Raw genomic sequence first — 20,097 nt, 5'->3', positions numbered from 1 at the left:
AAACCATTTTGTGAAAAGGTCCACAATATCATTCAAAGATTTTCAGATGACCCACCCCCCCTTCAAACCGGCACCAATTCTTTTACATCACACTAAAACTCGCACATCCACATACAAAAGCTCACTACAATACGAATTCTGAATGTGGCTAAAGGGGTGGTGCCTCTATTCTGGAAGAAAGACATAGCCCCACCGACGGAACTATGGTTCCAACGAATGGAAGAACTCCGTGCTATGGAAGACCTAATATTCCGCAGCAGCGAGAGACCCCAAACCTACCTGAATATCTGGACTCAGTGGATTCTATCCACGGACTCAGCCGATTTCAAATCACTTTTAAAGTAAGACACTTCTGACACCACCAGTGGAGACCGAAAAGAACCTTAATATAAGTGCAACACCAATCACTGAGAGCCAAACTCGCCTTCTATCCACCTTAATACCCTCCTTCTCCTTCCTCCCCCTCCTCAGAAACTCACAGACTCCCTAAGCCCCCGTGCAGGGAGCCCCCCGCGCAGGGAGCCCCTTATTAGGATGAGCCGATAGATAGTGACCACTGATGACTGAGAGAACATACCACCCACAGAGTGGGGGAGACACGAACCAACATCATGCAATGGGGTAACAACCTCACACAGACACTGTTATTGAATCATTGGCTTTGTTTGATGTTAAACAGTAACTGACCACTGACTAGTAACCATCTGACAACTAATAATCCAACAACAATGGAGACCTACGTGTCTCACAAGTTACCTAAATGTTTAAGGAACCTGCAAGTTCCATGGTTTTACGCTTCATTGACACAGACCTGCGAGTCGTGTATTCCACCGTTCTATGTTATGCTTGATTATATATATAAAAAAAAAAAAATAACAGTATGATGGGAAAACCTCATGCCAAAATAAACAGATATTTACAAAATAAATACATAAAGGGAATCAACACAGTAAAGGAGGAGACTATATTTAAAAGAAGAAAAACTACCACAACAAGAGTCTTAAATTAGAGGGACAAAGGTTTAAAAATAATATCAGGATATCAGGAAGCAGGAATATATGTAGTGGATGCATGGAATACCCTTCCAGCTGAAGTGGTAGAGGTTAACACAGTGAGGGAGTTTAAGCATGCGTGGGATAGGCATAAGGCTATCCTAGCTATAAAATAAGGCCAGGGACTAGTGAAAGTATTAGAAAATTAGGCAGACTAGATGGGCCGAATGGTTCTTATAAAGCCAGGGACTAATGAAAGTATTTAGAAAATTAGGCAGACTAGATGGGCCGAATGGTTCTTATAAAGCCAGGGACTAATGAGAGTATTTAGAAATTGGGCAGACTAGATAAGCCGCATGGTTCTTATCTGCCGTCGCATTCTATGTTTCTAAATCATGAATGAATAATAGAGACTCTGTGTGTGTATTTATGTATATATGCTTAAGAGAATGTTGTGAAAACGGTCCCTAAATATCTCTAAAAGAGCCTGACAGGATGATTGATTCATGTTTGTCATTCCATTATTATGACTACTCAATGTTTAACTCTTGTTTGTGTAGAAGGGTATCGGAGGTAAATTGGAATCTATAGTGCAGGAGCAGCCATTGCTCTCATTCTAATATTCGGCTTTGAAAGGTTACTCCAAGCCTTCTTTTAACCCCTTAAGGACCAAACTTCTGGAATAAAAGGGAATCATGACATGTCACACATGTCATGTGTCCTTAAGGGGTTAAAACTGCAGTTTCCTATTTAAAATGCCCTTTTAGGCACGATTCATTAGTTCCCGACCCAAGATGTTTCAGTAAAATCGCCCAAAACGTTTTTACTTACCTAGAATCTAGTCCGGGGCGAAGCTCCCAGCACTGCCTTCCATGTCCGCAGAGGCCTTGTGCGACCCGATCAAAGGTTTCTCACACAGAAGCCTTTGACTGGGACAATTTGCCAGCTCAGAGCATGTGTAAGGGGAGTAACTAGCGCCCGGCACATAGTTATAGATTAATCTGTATGTGCAGTGTTTTAGGCTGAAATGCGGCACATACAGATTACAACCACCATAACCACTTCAAATCACTCCAGTGGTCATGATGGCTGAAGTTACCGTTTAACTCTATTGATGCTTTCCTGAGTATAGCTGTAAGCATAGGATGTTAGGCATCTATTTAGCTGCTTATTGGCAGATTTCTGGTGTGCATGGAGCCTGAAGTATCCGCTACTTTTACTCATTTATGGATAATTTGTGTAGGGTAAGCATCACAACCTGCACAAACCTAGAATCTTTTGTAATTCCATAAGTAAACTAGAACTGTACTTGTCAAGCCGGTCTGTCACTTTATATTGAAGCTGAAATACCAAAACAAGGAATGAGTATCGAAACAAGAAACAAACAAACACGTCTTGCGGTGCTTGAGACCTGTAATTCAAAAAGGGTTATTTGTGAGTTCAAAAACGTTAGCTTTATTAACATTAACGATAAGGAAAAAAAAAATCAGACGAGGCATTTTTTTTCCCCACCAATGTCTCCTTTCTGCGTGTGGAGTAAGAAAACAGCAGCAAAGTAATTAATGCAAACGTTTGATGTATTCCATAAAACTAATTTTAGTGTTACACATTGTATTAATGAGGAGATGTCTGATGTATGTTTAATTAACGCCCACATTACGCAAAGTTCTAATGATCCTGGTGCAATTGCGCCATATGAATGATGCATCTGCAAACCTAGAAAAAGGTGATATGATAGTTTTATGCCAGAGTACTCCCCACTATCTATAACTACAACTCCCATGAACCTCTGCAAGACAATGTTTTGACCTGTGTAGTCTATGTTGTATAATATATTGTCTCCAATAGATTTCCTAGAATGATCATCTATGTATCTGTAGAAATAGGCTTCACACACACAGGTTGTACAACTTGTACTTCAATGTAAACACGTATGGACAACTCTATTGTCTTTGTTTAAACTTTTTAGATGTCCATTTAAAGAGCCATATATAGATTTTTGTTTTTTTTAAATACAGTTTTATTGAGGGGGGTTTATAACACAGAATGTGTTTTTCTTCCATATTACAAATGAAAAACCTAAAAGTAAACTTTTAAATATCATCCATACAAAAGTAGTCTGTTTATATTTAATAGTGAAATTGTTTTTGAAAATGCTAAAATGTTTAATTCTTCCTGGTAAAAGAGGGTTAAAGTCCTGAATTTATTTATTTTTTCAGGTACGACACAAAATATGATAATTCGTTGTGTTTCCATCGTTCGAGAACACTGGACGTCATTGTTATACGACCAAAATAATGATACGCTATGTCAGTAGCCTAGATCCCATGATTGATCAAAGTATTTATCAAGTGGGTGAAGAAGAGTGCTGAGGGCTGAGACTTATGGTAAATCCATCTTTAAATTTTATAAAAGTTAGAGGTTTCTTATTCGGAATGCAATGGTGAGGTCAACAATTCAGCAATCGAGTTGGTGCATGAAGCCGAACCACAAGAAATGGATGGAGTAAACAAAAGCACAAACAACAAACAAAAGAGCAAAATGAGAAAACATAAAAGCATATATACCTAGACTGTGCAGAAATGGCAGAGGATATGGTAGAGGCGGCAACGGACATGTTCTTTGCTCCGGTGTTCGATCTGGTCTGTGAAGGAGAAATGCTGGCAGCAGCCGGCCCTCTGCAAACAACAGCACAAGCATGAGACATGCCAAGCAAACACATTGATTCCGAACAAATTCCATTTCCCGTTACCAACCGTATGCTGGGAAAACATGAGACTACACCTCAATGCATGTCCTCGTGGAGAACAGGCAGCAGTTAGTAAGCACTACAGGCAGTGATGCTGTTTTACCTGCCTTAACATATCTATATATTACTTCCCTGCCATTTGTAGCCATGTAGGATATTTATTTGGTTGTTTTTGTTCTTTTAAAGAATTGGTCGGAAAGATTTAAATTATAATATGGGAAAAATCTATACATCACATCAAAATAATAAATAATACATCACATCAAATCTACGTATGCATTCCCATATTTTTATATTTTATATTAATCGTATATCATTTACAAACACCAAACATTATATATATATATAAGACTGCTTGAGAATGAAATCAAATATGTATTTAACACTATAACATAAAATAACAAATACCAAAAGTAAAACAGCATCTCATGAATGCAAGGAATTAGTAACGCGTTACGATGAAGCATGACAAAAAATAATGTACATGGATCACACATGGAGTGATATCAAAACAGATTGGCTTGCTTGACCTCTAGAAATATAGTTAAGATGTTTGTAATATGAATTGTTAGATTTTTTTTCTTTTTTTTTTTTTTTCTAACTAAATTAAAAAGGATTTTGGGAAAATTAATCTTTGAACAGTTCAAGCAAATGTCAGATTTTATTTTCATGGTTAGAATACAGTGCAATGCAAAGTAAACATTCATACCTGGCTATCATTGCTGTCCTAAGCAAAATGGTTTAATGGAGACGTTCATGTCCATATTACGGTAGCTTAGTAGCAGGAAATGGGCCGGGCTGTGGGTGCTGGGGCAGCATTGGGTTTTGTCAAAATGATCGCAGCTTGACACAAACTAGAGACTAGCATCTACAGACTCTTCATACCATAACAACTCATTGAGCTTTATTGTTTATGGTGCTATCCCTTTCAGGCGGTAACATGTATCTGAGTTCTACGCATTCTCTAATTGGTTTGATGAAAAACCCAAGAAGCCAATTAGAAAAGAGTTACTTTTAAAATCTCTGTTACTTGTCCTTTTTCATGTCCAATCATTGCCTGTTTTGCTTAGGCAGACACACACATATTTGAGAAGATGTGGTGAAATAATATTGATAATTGTGTAAGTCATACAAAAACATTACTTTACTATTGGCTGTCTTCTCATACCTTTTACTAAATAAGCCTCTCATCAAGTCATCAGAAAACATAGAGAATACAAGCGAAAAGGCATTACCTGGGGCTTGGAGGCGATAAAGCAGCAGGAGGGACAGAGGCTGGAGAAGCAGGCAGCGACGATGACTGGTATTGCGTTGTATAGAACTCAGCAGTATAAGTCTGATTTGCAGATGTAGCAGCAGTGTCTATACTGGTAGGTGCTGGTGTGTGCTCAACTGGGCTACTGAGTAAAATTAAACAAAGTGAGAAGAGGCAACGTCTGAAATGGACCATTTGAACCCCCTTAGATGACAGTGAAGCCAATATCTTATTGCTTTGGTGGATTCGTGGCTCACTGGCTAATGAACCAATATCAAGAAGTAATATGAAGTCTCTGAATGATATACCTTATCTCACCCTAAACGTTTCTAGTCCATACCACCACATTTGTAGAAGCTTAGGGCTCGTTTCCATTCTTGTCATTAAAATGACACCATTACGCAGAGTTAACACCAACAACGGATAGATGTTGGTACAGAAATCACATAGGCCCCCAACTGACACAACCCAACACTTAGCATTTACTGTTTGCAAATGAGATATACATTATGAAAAAGGCACTTTTCCCAATTTAAGGCCTGTTTTACCAAGACACTATACAAGTGTCTTATGTTAAGTTGCCCTTAGCGTTTCTATACATCTGATTTTCCAACACATTCACAGGTATTTATTGAAAACTACACACATCATGCTTATAGGTAGTCCGTTATCGATGACATGTATGTAAAGCTAGATAAGATGTCTTTCTTAATGTACGATGTATTGGGAAGTTTGCAGTAATTAATTTGTGTTCTCAGCTTTAAACCAGGTTAAGGCAGGTGTCATTTTTAGTCCTATCACAGGTAATAACTTTTACCAGCAGGGAAACCAGCAGCCACTAAGCATTGAGCCTCTCCTATTAATTTATGTTGGAGATATCAAGGTTTTAGCAGCCACTAATTGCCAGTCGCTAAATATTACATTTGAATGCGAAATGATAACAACAGCAATTGTACAAATTCCGGACATGGAAACGAGTCCTAAGTTGATGTGGACTCTAAACTGTCTTGGAATTGTCTGATATGTATAATGGCTAGATTAAAATACCTGCAAGTTTTAAGGTCCATACCAGTAGATTTTCTTACAGCTATTTTACTAACCAAATCATAAATGAATACATGTGTATTCTATATCCTATGATATCCCTTGAAAGTAACTATCAAGCGTCAATAATCTAACATTGCGTCAATAATCTAACATTGCAAATTCATCTCTGGAGACTCCGTGTGCTTGGCAGAAAAAAAAAGCAAGAATGTAATAAGAGTTACAGTAAGCAATGCTTAAAGCATTATCATTTAGCTGCAAGATAGCAAAGAAAACACATTATTAAACCATACGGTGAAGATCTAGCGCAAAGCCATTCCAAGTATCCCAAACATATTCATTTATTATTAGCAGTTCCAGCGTGTGTATAGTAATTTTTTGTATATCTATGGCAACCCAAAATTATTCAACAGCCTAAATGGCATGTTGGATCTCGCTTCTGGGTATTACGGGGGTTGACTGCCAAATCCGAGTATAAAGGAATATATTAACACGACAAAATAATTTAATTGAAATTGAAAATGAAGAGTTTTCAGGAATGAATGAAGAGATATTAGAAAATAAACTTTTTGCAAACGGCCAAAATATCAACATATATAAACCACACATAATTCATTCCCGTAAATGGATTAAGATATTGATTTAAATAGATCCATAGATGTGATATGCTGGATACTGTAATACAATTTACATAAAACTTGTAATATCGATTTCTGATGGATATAAAATGGGTACATAAAAAGTAATCTGGGTATTAGAATATCAATCCCAGACAACATGGAAGACAATTCTTGGTGGCAGAGCCAATGTTTCTGAATACTTAGCGATAACACATAAACCCACAACAGGTCAGCATGTTTCTAAAATGTATTGATATTAAATTACATAATGTTGTGATTGACTGATGATAGTTTGGTAAAAGAAGACGATGTCCACTTTTGACAAGCGGAATGCGTTGATACATATGTAACGTCTCTAATGGGATACTGGGAGAACACAGCATGTGCACAGCAAAGACTGCGGTATTCTAAAAACAAGGCGTAGCAACAAGTAATAATAATGCAACAGAAAATGTAAAAGCAAGAGTGTCCAAATATGATTCGATATGTTTCCCAGCTTAATTGGGCTAATTCTTTGTCTTGAAGGCAGTTCCAGAATATTATAATAAATCTAAAACATTTTTGAGAGCAAGAAAAGTAACTAATTTTCTTTAAAATTTATTAATTTCATTTTTACGAGTGAATGGGGAATCGTATAGGCATCTAAATCTGGCCTTTTATTGTGGCCAGCCTAAGGCACACCTGTGCAATAATCATGCTGTCTAATCAGCATCTTGATATGCCACACCTGTGAGGTGGATGGATTATCTCGGCAAAGGATAAGTGCTCACTAACACAGTTTAGACAGATTTGTGAACAATATTTGAGAGAAATATGCCTTTTGTGTACATAGAAAAAGTCTTAGATCTTTGAGTTCAGCTCATGAAAAATGGGAGGCAAAAAAAATTTGTTCAGTGTATATATATATATATATATATATATATATTTTAAATTGTAAAAAAAAACAACCAATAGCTTTCTGGATAACTGTCTAGTAAAGTAACCAGTCCTTAAGAAGAATTCTATAACTTGTCTTAATGATTTTCTGTATACCACCTCATGATAAACACACATGTAATTTGTTAACATAGTTCATTATCCATGTACTTGAGATGTTTCAGTAGGCCTGATAGGTTGACTTTTTAATATTTGATTTTCACTAGAGTTATGTTAGGAAAGTATTATTACAACCCCTGCAGCTACAAAAAGCAGGTTGGTTAAGGGGTTAATTTTTGTTACGTTATACCTTTTACAAGTGGACGTAATAGGGGGTGATGGTTTTTGAACATTCTGGCCAGTGCTGGTGTAAGTGGCCTTTCTTGGACTGGAATCAGCCCCAAACCTCACGGAGTAACCTCGGGAGGACACTGGTTTGTTTTGGACTGGGCTGTCATCCACTGCAGTTGAGTTAGATGGACGCCAGGCCCCTGAGATGGCAGATTGTGTCATTGTAGTACCTGCAGAGCTGAGTAACAAACAATTCTTGGAACGGAACCAAGACGAAGTTCCTTACATCAAAGTACTTGTATAGCTATTGAATACCGTAATTGAGTAGCCCATCAACATGACTTCTCATCCAACGTTAGTAACCTCAATAACCTAATACAACTAATTCTAGAGTATTTTCTGGATAAATTCCATATAATATCTGCCAAGAGTTAGACTTCTGAGGGTTTTTGCTAATCAGAAAACTGCAAATAGTTCTTTCCTGTAAGCACGAACATGATGTTAATTGTAAGGCACTGTTAAATTCCTGTTTGTAGCGGGTCCACTAGTCTATGACTAGAGGCTGTTTGAGGTGGAAGAATGAGAATCCGGTCATGTTGAAATGCTAAATGTCAAAATACAAACAGCCGAAATTTGCAGAATGTTCAAATGTTATGATGGCATTATAGGAACACTGTCATCATTTTTATTACATAAATGGAACCTCTTTGGTTTGATATGCCATCTTATTATTATTATTATTTTAAATTCACGTATATCATTTTTTTTAGAAAGAAATCTCTTGCCTAACTTTTCCACTTTCTCATTTGCACAGTCATTTTATTCACCTTCTTTGGGATCATCAGTAATCCAATGCAACGTTTCAGAGTAATCTAATGGAAAACACTGTAGCTAGAAAGAGCACACACTTTTGAGCATTGGGTCAAATGACTCATAATCTGACCTAAGATGTATTAAGACGGCTGTCAGAAAAGAAGCATGGTAACGGTAGGCAAGTGATTTATTAAAACATGTATACAAAAAAATGAGATGATATAGTATAATAAAAATTAAAGGAACACTATAGGGTCAGGAACACAAACATGTATTCCTGACCCTATAGTGTTAAAAACACCATCTAGCCCCCCAAACTCCCCTTTAACACCCTAAATATAGCCAAATCTTACTTTTATTCAAGTCTGCTGCTGCTGGCTCTGCCCCTGATCTATCTGCTTGGCTGACATCCTCAGAAGTTGTGATCTGAGCCAATCACAATGCTTTCCCATTGAATTGGCTGAGTTTGTAGAGGGTGGATACGCTTAATGGTAGTGACACTGAGCAGCAGTGCCCCCAGGAAGCACCTCTAGTAGCCATCTGAGGAGTGGCCAGTGGTGGTATCCGTAGGCTTTCTCTGAAAACACAGTGCTTACTGCAAAAGCCTGTCGGGAACGATTATACTCACCAGGACAAATAACATAAGCTGTAGTTGTTCTGGTGACTATAGTGTCCCTATAAATGAATATATTTAAAAATGATGACAGTGTTCTTTTAAAGGACCACTATAGGCACCCAGACCACTTCAGCTCAATTAAGTGGTCTGGGTGCCAGGTCCCCCATATTTAACCCTACAGCTGTAAACATAGCAGTTTCAGAGAAACTGCTATGTTTACACTGCAGGGTTAATCCAGCCTCTAGTGGCTGTCTCCCTGAAAGCCACTAGAGGCCAGTTCCGCGATTTATAAGGAAATAATCCTATGGGAGGATTTGAATGTGCGCGCCTCTGGCCGCGGATGCGCATTCGGCTCCACTTGGGAGCTGACATCGATGTAGGAGGAGAGGTCACCAGTGCTGAGGGAGCCCGGCGCTGGATTAAGGTAAGCAAATAATTGGTTAATAAACCATTTATTCGCCGCGGAACGGGGCCCTAGTCACCTTAACGGTGACTAAGGCTCTATCGCATTAGGAATACATATTTGCATCCCTAACGCTATAGTGTTCCTTTAAGGATTCGAAAATGCCTAATGATAAACAATCACACAGGTCCTAACTAATTTCTGAAAGTCAAATCCCGAATCTCTACTCTCTAAATAAAACCACGATCCCCAAATGTAATGCGCCACTGAATCTAATACGCATTCAGATTTTGGAAACTTTATTTTGCGTATTAGATTCGAGTAAATACGGCAGATACTTATGATTTATATAGTGTCTGATATCTTTCATTCTGTTACATACAATATTGACAAGACACGGCTGTCTTTGCCCTCCTGTGTGATGGAGCAATCATTTAATGAGATTTCTGTCAAAGCTGCAACAATGTGTTTACAAACTAATAAAACTAAAAAGAGTATGCATAACGAACATACTTTGAGGTTTACTAAATAAGAGTTGTGGTGACCCTATAACCAAATTGCTTCATGTAGGCCAAATTGGCCCCAAAAAGCACCAGAACAAAATACTCCAATTAGGCTAAATTAAAGATTTTTTGTGTATATATTGTGTTAACAAAAAAACGCAATGCTTTGGATAAAAATAGGGCAAGTTAGTTTTCAACTGACCACAACTAATTGTTTAAAAAAAACAAACAAAACATGTTTACGTTATATACAGATTCATTTTTTTTTTTATAAACTCTGTGCGTTAACATATGCAAAAAGGACTGATGTGGACTGTAATACCATACACAACTTTAAATATATAGATTCTTTGATGTTGATAAAGTTGAACCTAAGTCCAGAAAGCTGCAAAGTAATTTAATATTAGCTGACTAACGCGACACATTTTTGTATAAACTGCAGACCAGATACAATTAATCATACCATTGATTATCAAAATTACCATAGCAGAATCAAATATAACCACGATCTTTGTGTTTTGAAGTTTGTGATTAATATATATACATTTTCCAAGTCTGGAAAAAATAGTGTGCAAGTTACAGTAAAATTTACCTGGTTTCAGATTTGGCAACATTTTCCTTGCTGCTGTGAAAGAAGGTAACAATGAATACATTAAAAAAAAAAAAAAAAGGTCTTATCTGAAATGAGATGGTAACCTTTTTGGAAGTCCTTATTCTCAAAAAAAAAAAAAATAAAGATTATTAGTAATAGTGGACAAGGTGAAAGTTGGACCATGACTCACTTTACCAGGGTAATATTTGCTATAAACTGTTTAAAATTGGGCCCTCGATTTATTATTGTTGAATAAGCTTTGCAAATATTTTAATATTTTGGGTAAACATTTCAATTATTTAATACTATGAAAAATATTTACATTTCATACTATTTAGATTTTTTTTTTTCTTCCAATTTAGATATTTGAATATTTTGGAAAAAAAAAAAAGTAATTTAAACGTTTATCCAAAAAGACTAAAATGACTTGAAAAGCTTACCCCAACAACGTTAAATTGAGGACTTTAGTTAAGGATGATATTTTCGAAGTGACCTCGTGGGTAATACAACATTCTCCTTATCTATAGTCTCCACAGAGGACTTGAAATCGTATAGTGAAGTCATAGAATGTATGCAATTAATGGAAAATATAAAGGTCAATCGATAAAATTCATATCTCCTCTGGGAGAACAATCGATGTGTCTTTCCGTTTTAGAATATTATTCCTCATAATTTTTTTCCAGAGTTTTGTAAGACACAATATGCTATGTTCCTTCAGTTTACGAAGAGATCTTGTTTAAAGACACACATGATCTTTACACAAACCAATACATTTAATAGGGAAATGGTTTTTATTTTAATAAATAAATATGTATATATTGTAAACAATGCTACAAATTTATATTTAAGTGTGATGAGTTTATCACATGGTGTATTCCACCAATCCCCTTCAAAGATCAAATATTATAGGTACAATAAGGGCACAATATAAGTGTCCAGCGCTTCATCTACATTCTAATTTTTTTATACCCTTTAGGGCTTATACACGGTCACCCACTCTATCTCATATTTGAAATGAACAAATATAAGGTCCCAAATGACTGTCTCTGATAATCTGTTTTCCACCTTGGTTTGAGTTGAGTCATGGATTTCAATGAAATGCTGTAAAGGTGAAGCGGAAGTAAAATGATGAGATAAAAAAAAAAAAAAAAAGTGGAAAAAGTGAAGAAAAAAACAAAAGACAAGTTAAAACAATCATATACCAAGAACCCAAAGTTCATGCAATAGAAGTTAAACATCAATCAATGCAAGTAAATCAGAAGCGTGTTGACTGCAGCCGTGTGTTCATTGAGAGTCTCAGGATAAGGCAAGCAGGCGGGTCAGGCTACTAGCAGCACCAGGCCTCTAATTATATTATTTGCACGTTGGTTTTGCCCCAGCCCGTTCTATGTTGCTATGGCAACTCTAACGTTCGTATTCACCTATATGTATGCGTGGGATGCTGTGGAATCATGAGGGCAGGGGAGTTTGTAAATGTTAGGAAAGAGAACAGAAGGGGAATAGTAGACATCGAATAGTGATGGACACGTAGAAACAACATGGTAACAGGATCAATATTTGGGATATGCATTAGATGAGGACGGGGACACACTGAATGAAAATGTTAGTTACTACCACACATTTAAAAACAAAAAGCATATTTGTATGTATTTTTTAAGGATGGCTGACACAGACCTAATATTATATGTTTATGTTCATTCAGGGACAGTATAGTCACCATTGCTACTTTAGCTTATTAAAAAGTTTATGGGGCCAATATACCATACTTGCCGTCTTTTAATTCACTAATTTGTCAAACTGACACAGTAGGGCTTTAAAGAGGAGATCTGGATCTATCTAGACACCCTGCCAAACAAAGAGCTGGGAAATACACTACCCGACTCTCATACCAACTCTCTTGCAAGTCCAAAGAGTGACCCTGCCTTTGTGATGCTGTGTGCAGCCATGTACATGTTCTGTACGTCAGCCGGGAAATTTAATTTCACAGAGTTACTCACCAACCTGCAAAATGTTGGCCAGCATTTCAGGTGGAGAGCGAAATCTCCAACTGCACTCTTTTTTACTTAAATCGTGTACATTTGTTTTCTCAATAACTATTAGCTCATTAAGGCCTTGATTTAGTATTGTGGGCTGCGATTTTCAAATGATTTCATATTTTCGGATATATTTTTCTAATTAACTTTTGCAAAGTATTCAAATATAAAAAATATACCATAAATATATATATTTTATTTTTAAAAAAATAATGCAAAATAAAATATTAAACATGAATTCATTTTAAATATGTATCCAAAAATATTAATTCAATAGAAAATCTTACACTCACTGTGTACTAAAAAAGGCCTTGATTTAATATTTTTGAATAATCTTTATCAAATTATTTAATATTTTTTGGTAAGCTTTTAAAATGTTTTTTTTTACAAAACATTAAAATATTAAAAAATATATATACCGTATTTATTGGCGTATAACACGCACTTTTTCTCCCTGAAAATAGGGGGCAAATGATGTGTGCGTGTTATACGCCGATATACATATTTTTCGCTCCATGAGATGCACTTTTTCCCCCTCAAAAGTGAGGGGAAATGTCTGTGCGTCTTATGGAGCGAATGTAAAGGTTTACTTACCCGTCTTGAAGCGTGGGCTGGTGTTCAGCGCGCACCGCGGTACTGGAACTTCAATTTCAGGTTCCGGTTTCTGGCGGGACTGAAAGGAAGTGCGCACTCAGTGTGCACACTTCCTTTCAGTCCCGCCGGAAACCGGAACCTGAAATGTAAGTTCCTGTACCGCGGTGCGCGCTGTGAAGCCGGCCCACGCTTCAAGACAGGTAAGTAATTATGAGACAAGTGGAGGGAAAGTGCACTATGGGACAAGGGGAGGGGGGGGACACTATGGGAGGGGTGGAGAACACTATGGGATGAGGGGGGGAACACTTTGGGAGGGGGTGGAAAATACTATGGGGGGAGAATACTATGGAAAGGGGGGGGGAACTCTATGGGATGAGGGTGGGGGAACACTATGGGAGGGGGGGAGAATACTATGGGAGGGACGGAAATTTCCTTCTTAAAATGAGGTGTGTGTTATACGCCGAGGAGTGTTATACGCCGATAAATACGGTATATATCAATATATCAAAGTATACCAATCTTTCAAAAATATAAAAATATTTTGCAAAATAATTAATAATTTAAAAAATATATATTCAATATATATATTAAACAGGCCACATAATTGACAAACAACAATAAACTCTTTTCAAACTTCTTCTGGATTTCAAAATTATTAAATCTTCTGTACAATATATTGAAATTTTCTTTCTTAGTATAATTCCATACATGGGGTTCTATTACTTGGTACAATTATTGGATTCTGGTTCCCTGCTCTCTTATGAGTTCAATACAGTTCTCAATTCAATCCAATGCTTCTCACGGAGAAGTACTGAGGACGTATGGCACATTTGTGCAATTACCATGCTCCAACATTTAAATGTTTCTCATTAAGAAGCACTGAGTCCAATGCTTGTACATGAGAAGCATTAACAAGGTTTTGCATCATTATGTTGTGCATCATGACGATGAACTTTAAGAACTTTGAGATTCAAAGATTCAAGATTGTCAGCGAAAATGGTCAGGGTCTGTGCACCAAAACTCGTTAATTAAGGTGAAGTGTTTTTTTGTTTTTTAGTAAAGTGATTTATTATTTTGTTCCTGCACAACTCTTTCATTTTAGATGTAATTTTTCAGTTACACAGTTGTGGCTTCAAGCACAACTTTTTTTTAATTTTTATTTTTTTTCTTGTTTGCTATTAGAGACTGGTGGAATTACAGTGTGGAGATATTGCAGCACTGTTTAAAATATTTTGGTATTTGCTTGAATATCTCTACCTCATATTCTATACAGTTGTGGCTTCAAATGTTCCAAGTGCTAACACACTTTAAAGATTCGGTATAAAATAATATATATAAAACTGTGATAGCTGCATTAAGAGTGATGCTGCCACTTTTGCGCATAACCTCTCTGTGTGCTACGGGATGGTCCAAATAGATTTTACTTGACTTTTATATTTACGTAAAAACTTTTAATTTGATCAAACTTTACACAAAAGTGTACTTTCCTGGTGACATTATTCTGTATTTTCACAATGGCTTGCATCAATACTTTGAAGCATCAACTGTAGTCTATTGTTAAAAAAAATAAAATGATAACGGCATGTTTGTAAACCCAGACAAAATAGCTCTGTCCATGAATGGATGTGAAGTGGTACATAAAGACATAAAAGGGGACACAGAGATGTAGTGATATTTTTTATTGGATTCATAAGACACATGATGTTTTAATTTATGATATAGATGTTCAGGACAAGTGAGCCCGTCTCTCTTTCTCAGCCACTTAAGAAAAAGACGAAACAGCCCACGCCAAAGGCACTTGGTAGCAAATCAGCCTACAAAAAGTCAACGTGACTCTACTTGCCAGATTTACATAGGGAAAGAATTTATTGTACATGGCACCTGAGCTTTATAAAACAAGAAGATTGTTCTAAAAAAATGGCTCTAAGTTATTTTTGTTGACATACAGAAGATATAGCAACTTATTGTGACCTAAAAAATAGAGAACTGAAGTGTTATTGCAAGATATGGCCCATTCCCTAACTTGAAAAAGGACTTGAGTTTTCAATCACTTCATAATTGAGCTTGTGGTAATTTAATTCAATATATATTTTAAATTTACAGTAAATTTATATTCCAATGCAATCTGTATTCTTTTAACTCTGATTATTAATGCAGTGTAAGCTTTAAACAAATAACACTGCTTAATTTTCAATGACTGGATATAGGAACTGAACAAACTAAGAATCATATGTTTAATGTTTCAAATATTTTACCTGAAATGCAAATATATATTTTTTCAAAATTAAAAATCAATTCATATAAACATGTAAGTTATTATTAAAAAAATAGCTTTTGAGTCAGTCATACTAATATTTTTCTGATAAAAAAAACAAAAATTCTAATTTTGTTTATTAAAAAAAAAAAAAGGAAAAGCAAATTGTACTTTGATACTTTGATGTACAAAATTACCTTTTTTTGGCTATATGCAAAATTTTAGCGAGGTAAACTAAAGATACATTTAAATTTGAAAATGAAAACCTTCCTCAAAATAAACAGATTTAGATTTTTTTTTTTTCCGGTTATTATTATTATTTAAAATTATGTAAAATTATTCGGTTTACAATTATCAAAAAATGGAATTTAGGAATTATTATTATTATTATTTTTTTTATTTAAATTACTCTTTATGTAATGATTCCCTAATATAACTCAGTGACTCTTGTATTTTTTTTTTTCCCTTGTGTTGAATTTCACACTGGTGCAGATGAAACGTTGAGTATGTTTAAATTTAAGGTTAGTCAGCCTGCCATACCAAGCATTGGATCAGCCATGTCTTTTAATGCCTGTAATGTGCTCTGCCCGCTAACAAAGTAGAGCATAAATATGGGCTCATATGTAATGGTTATAGTTAAAGAAATCTACACAGTTAATGATGAAATAGACAAATGATGTAGCTATTAATTAATGTACGTTTACACAAATATGGGTATAAAAGACAACAATAAATCTGAATAGCTAAATAAGCTTGTCCCTAATTCTCTGATTAATGATTAAGAAAACTACTATTTTATTTGCACAAAAACAAACAATATTAAGAAATTCTCAAGATGCTAAAATGACTTTATGTTATCTGCCATGTTATTTTTGTGATGTATGTATATATATATAAACACAAAATGCGTTGGCACAAACTAGGATTTGCATAGTCATGCAATTGTTAAAAAAAAGCAAACCATTTTCATTTTAATGTTTTAGTATTTATAATTTATAATAATATAATAATTATACTATACGTAATAGGTTTTTTTTTAAGAACATTAGCAATAAAAACTGCTTGATCCAGATAAAATACTAATGATATACAACACATTTCTGAATCATTTTACTTAATTGGTAACAGAAGAATTAAAAAAAAATTCACTACTTTTCTGGGATTCTCACTGAAATGAGTAAAAGGTGCCTCCTGTCTTAAGACCTACTTTAAAGCAATGTATTTTCTATGCTACAGCGAGCAAAGACAGTCAATAATGCAAATAATGTAAACGAAGCATTTCAAGACCCAGTGGCAGTGAGTGAGCTATACAAACCCTACGTATTTCCATGCCCAGGCATAAATGTATACAGTGCAAGATTATCACCAAAAGCAAGGAAACAAAGTTCCGGAGGTTCCCCTCCCAGTATAGCACATATTGTCTAAACTCTAAGAAGTTGGGAGATACAATGCATAGCGGTGGTGTATAAAACACACGTGCAAATAACCTCCAACTGCATGCATGGCAAGCTACGCACAATCTCAAAGTTTGACATGTCTGGCTAAAGTAGTAGTCATGGGCGGGAATTGTGAGCAAGGAGGAAGGAACGTTTGATGTTAGTATAATTATACAGGCACAGGCCACAACAGAAAAGGGCAATTTCCTATATCATAACAAACCAGGCAATTTTACCTTCAAGGCCGATTTTTGGTTTGTTTTATGTTTATTGTTGGCCCCTTTGCAGCATCTTCATGGATGCAAAAGCTTGAGACACCTATTTGTTGAGTTTGGTGTTGCAGGGTCGATATATATTGCCCACGTGGTACATTTTATCTACTGAACATGTCTAACCTTCTAAACTCCAGTCCTGGAACTCTCCTGTTCCTCGGGATTTATCTAACTGGCAAAAATTCTCCGTTATTTATCAAGTAGAGTAGTTATATTTATGTTGCCCTGAGAACCTAGACTCAATAACAACATCTGGACAAAGCTTTTTAATTAAAGACAATTGCACTATAATAAACTCTTTGAAGGCACGTTATATTTGGCATCTTCTCCCAATTCTTTTAGGTTGCACGCAATTCCTCAATTGTTGAGTGTAGAGTGTGAATATATTTACATTTCTTGATTTGAATTTATAATATACCTTGTAAGGAACTAGTGCGAGTATGAATGTGTATCTATATGTCTGTCTGCTGAACTATCTAGTGATCTAGCTGTATAGCTACCCTCCACCCCTACATAAAGTTTGGACATCTAAGAACAAATGATATAGTATCAAAAACAAATAGTGTGTGTAGTCAGCATGAGACGTTAGTAGAATTGGATGGAGGGCTGTAATGAAGAGGTAAATATTATAATCCTATAACCATTTAATGCAGACTGGTTAATGCAGGGACACGCTTGCTGCATTAAGCCAGAACACGAGTTAGCTGCAGCTTCTTCAGGACAGAATTTAATTACCATGATTCCATAAATCTTAGACTATATCCCATATGAAGACTTCCATTTCATTATGTGTTTTCTCCTCGCAGTTTGGGTCTTTAGAATTCTTAAAATTATACTTGGTAACGCTGGAGGTTCAAGGCTTAAGAACTCTCCTTGTCATATTATTGGTCTGACTGAACACACCATGGGTCAAGGTAGGTGTCATGGAGCAGGCGGTTAGGATATCTGAATTTGGAGTGAGCATAACAGGTGTAGAGTTGAAAGTGTTATTACTTTTAGTGCTAGCTGGACATGTCCCCAGAGACCCAGCTGTCAGCAGTGATTTCGGAGTTCTTGCTTGCTTATTTAAATTTAACTTTGAAGGCATATATGCATTATGTTAGAGAAAGGTTCTGTCAATAGGAGCTGACATTTTGATGTCAGCCAGGCTTGCAGGCAAGATGTAGTGCTCGGTGTCTGTATACACACAAACACATCTATATGTTGAGGCCCTAACAGGTGTTCATTTTTTAAATATTTGGATAAATTTGATGTTTTCATAGAAAATCCTCCAGCACTTACAATATTTGTTGCATAGTAGTTTACTTTTGGGAGAATTTAACTTTACTCCAGTTACTTTGTACATTGTTTATATGCTTGTGGGTGCTGCAAAGTATAATTGGAGAAGGAGAAAAGTGGACCATACGAGAGTAAAACAAACCACTTCCTGTTTCCTGCATAGTGGGATCCTGGGAGCTACGCCCCAAATCTCAGACTCTGACTGGCTGCTGATATCATATGCTCTCCCAAGCACTTTTTCTAATCAATAACTATCAACAAGAGATTACATAATTGCAAGGAAATTGCAAGATGGCTGCCTCCACACTGACAAAACAAAGTGTTAAATCTGGTCCTTTGTGTAAAAAACAAACAAAAAAATTATTTATCTTCTCTTATATATTAATATCAACATTATTTAGGGCACCCCTGGTATGTGATAATAGTAAAACATTTACTACTACTGTCACATGGCATCATAAAATGTAATGACCAATTTCAGTCAAAATGAAAAGCTACTTTTCATTTAAGGTCAATGTAAAAAAAAGAATACCCAAGCACCATATCTCTTAACTAATTTACATATTTCTATTCGTGTACAGCCTCTGTGAGCTGTACCATGAAACCCAGGCTTTTTAATGTAATATTATTCCGTGCGTTGGCTCCTCAGGACCAGAAAGTCTATTTTATACTAATAAACAACTTTATATTTAACAGGGCAGGGCTTTTATATGTCTCTTTAGCAACATGGTGTTGTTTGCTATTATTGTGGTTTCCGATTTATAAATAAAGTTCTGATTTTTTTACCTGCTACCCTACCCAGTCTTCATGGACAGATGGACAAAGAGGGACACTTTCATTTTTTAGGGGTGTGACTCAGGGTGTGGCCAGGGTCAGGGCTGTTCTGAGACATTTTAGTTGCGGTACTAATAACAATTTATGTACCTAAAATGCAATTTGTAAAAAAGAAAAATGTATTGTATTTCCACAGAGTGATTACTGGGAGTATTATTGCACTCAGACACACCGACATTGTGGTGCTCCTAGAAAACAGGAACATTATGATAGAAAAAAGGGACAGAGGGATTTGAGCCCAAAATAGGGACTGTCCCTCCTACATAAGGACATTTGGGATGGATGAGTAAGATGTGTTCTTATCATCAGACTAGTGATATCATTAGCATGCATTGGCTATCCCAGGGGTAGGCAACCTTCGGCTCTACAGATGTTTTGGACTACATCTCCCATAATGCTTTTACAGCCATATTGCTGGCAAAGCATCAAGGGAGATGTAGTCCGCAACATCTGTAGAGCCGAAGGTTGCCTACCCCTGGGCTATCCTATAATTTCGAAAACTAAGGTCGAGACTTGGGGTAACCTACATGAAACTCAGCCCCCTCATTCATTACCGGTGTCAGAAAGGGAAAACATATTAACATAGCAAAAATGCTTCTTATG

General features: G+C 36.1%; 1 protein-coding gene across 2 annotated transcripts in view; it reads right to left on the bottom strand.

Annotated features, from left to right (window-relative positions):
- Positions 1-10,905, bottom strand: part of LOC134574503 (LIM domain-binding protein 3-like) — a 57,917-nt gene extending 47,012 nt beyond the window's left edge. Inside the window, exons 1-4 of one of the 2 annotated variants that reach the window (XM_063433609.1) lie at positions 10,794-10,905; positions 7,886-8,104; positions 4,977-5,138; positions 3,560-3,670 (exon numbers count right to left, since the gene is read on the bottom strand). In XM_063433609.1, coding sequence (XP_063289679.1) covers positions 3,560-3,670; positions 4,977-5,138; positions 7,886-8,088 — 476 coding nt within the window. In that variant the 5' untranslated portion in view covers positions 8,089-8,104; positions 10,794-10,905. Of the gene's footprint in view, positions 1-3,559; positions 3,671-4,976; positions 5,142-7,885; positions 8,464-10,793 lie in introns of those variants that run through there. The other variant, XM_063433608.1, reaches the window with a different exon arrangement.
- Positions 10,906-20,097: the final 9,192 nt, after the last annotated feature.

The sequence above is a fragment of the Pelobates fuscus genome, chromosome 10, assembly GCF_036172605.1.
Source record: "Pelobates fuscus isolate aPelFus1 chromosome 10, aPelFus1.pri, whole genome shotgun sequence".
NCBI classification, from domain to species: Eukaryota; Metazoa; Chordata; class Amphibia; order Anura; family Pelobatidae; genus Pelobates; species Pelobates fuscus.
Note: the sequence above shows the minus strand (reverse complement) of the source record. Positions and strands in the feature narration are given on the sequence as shown.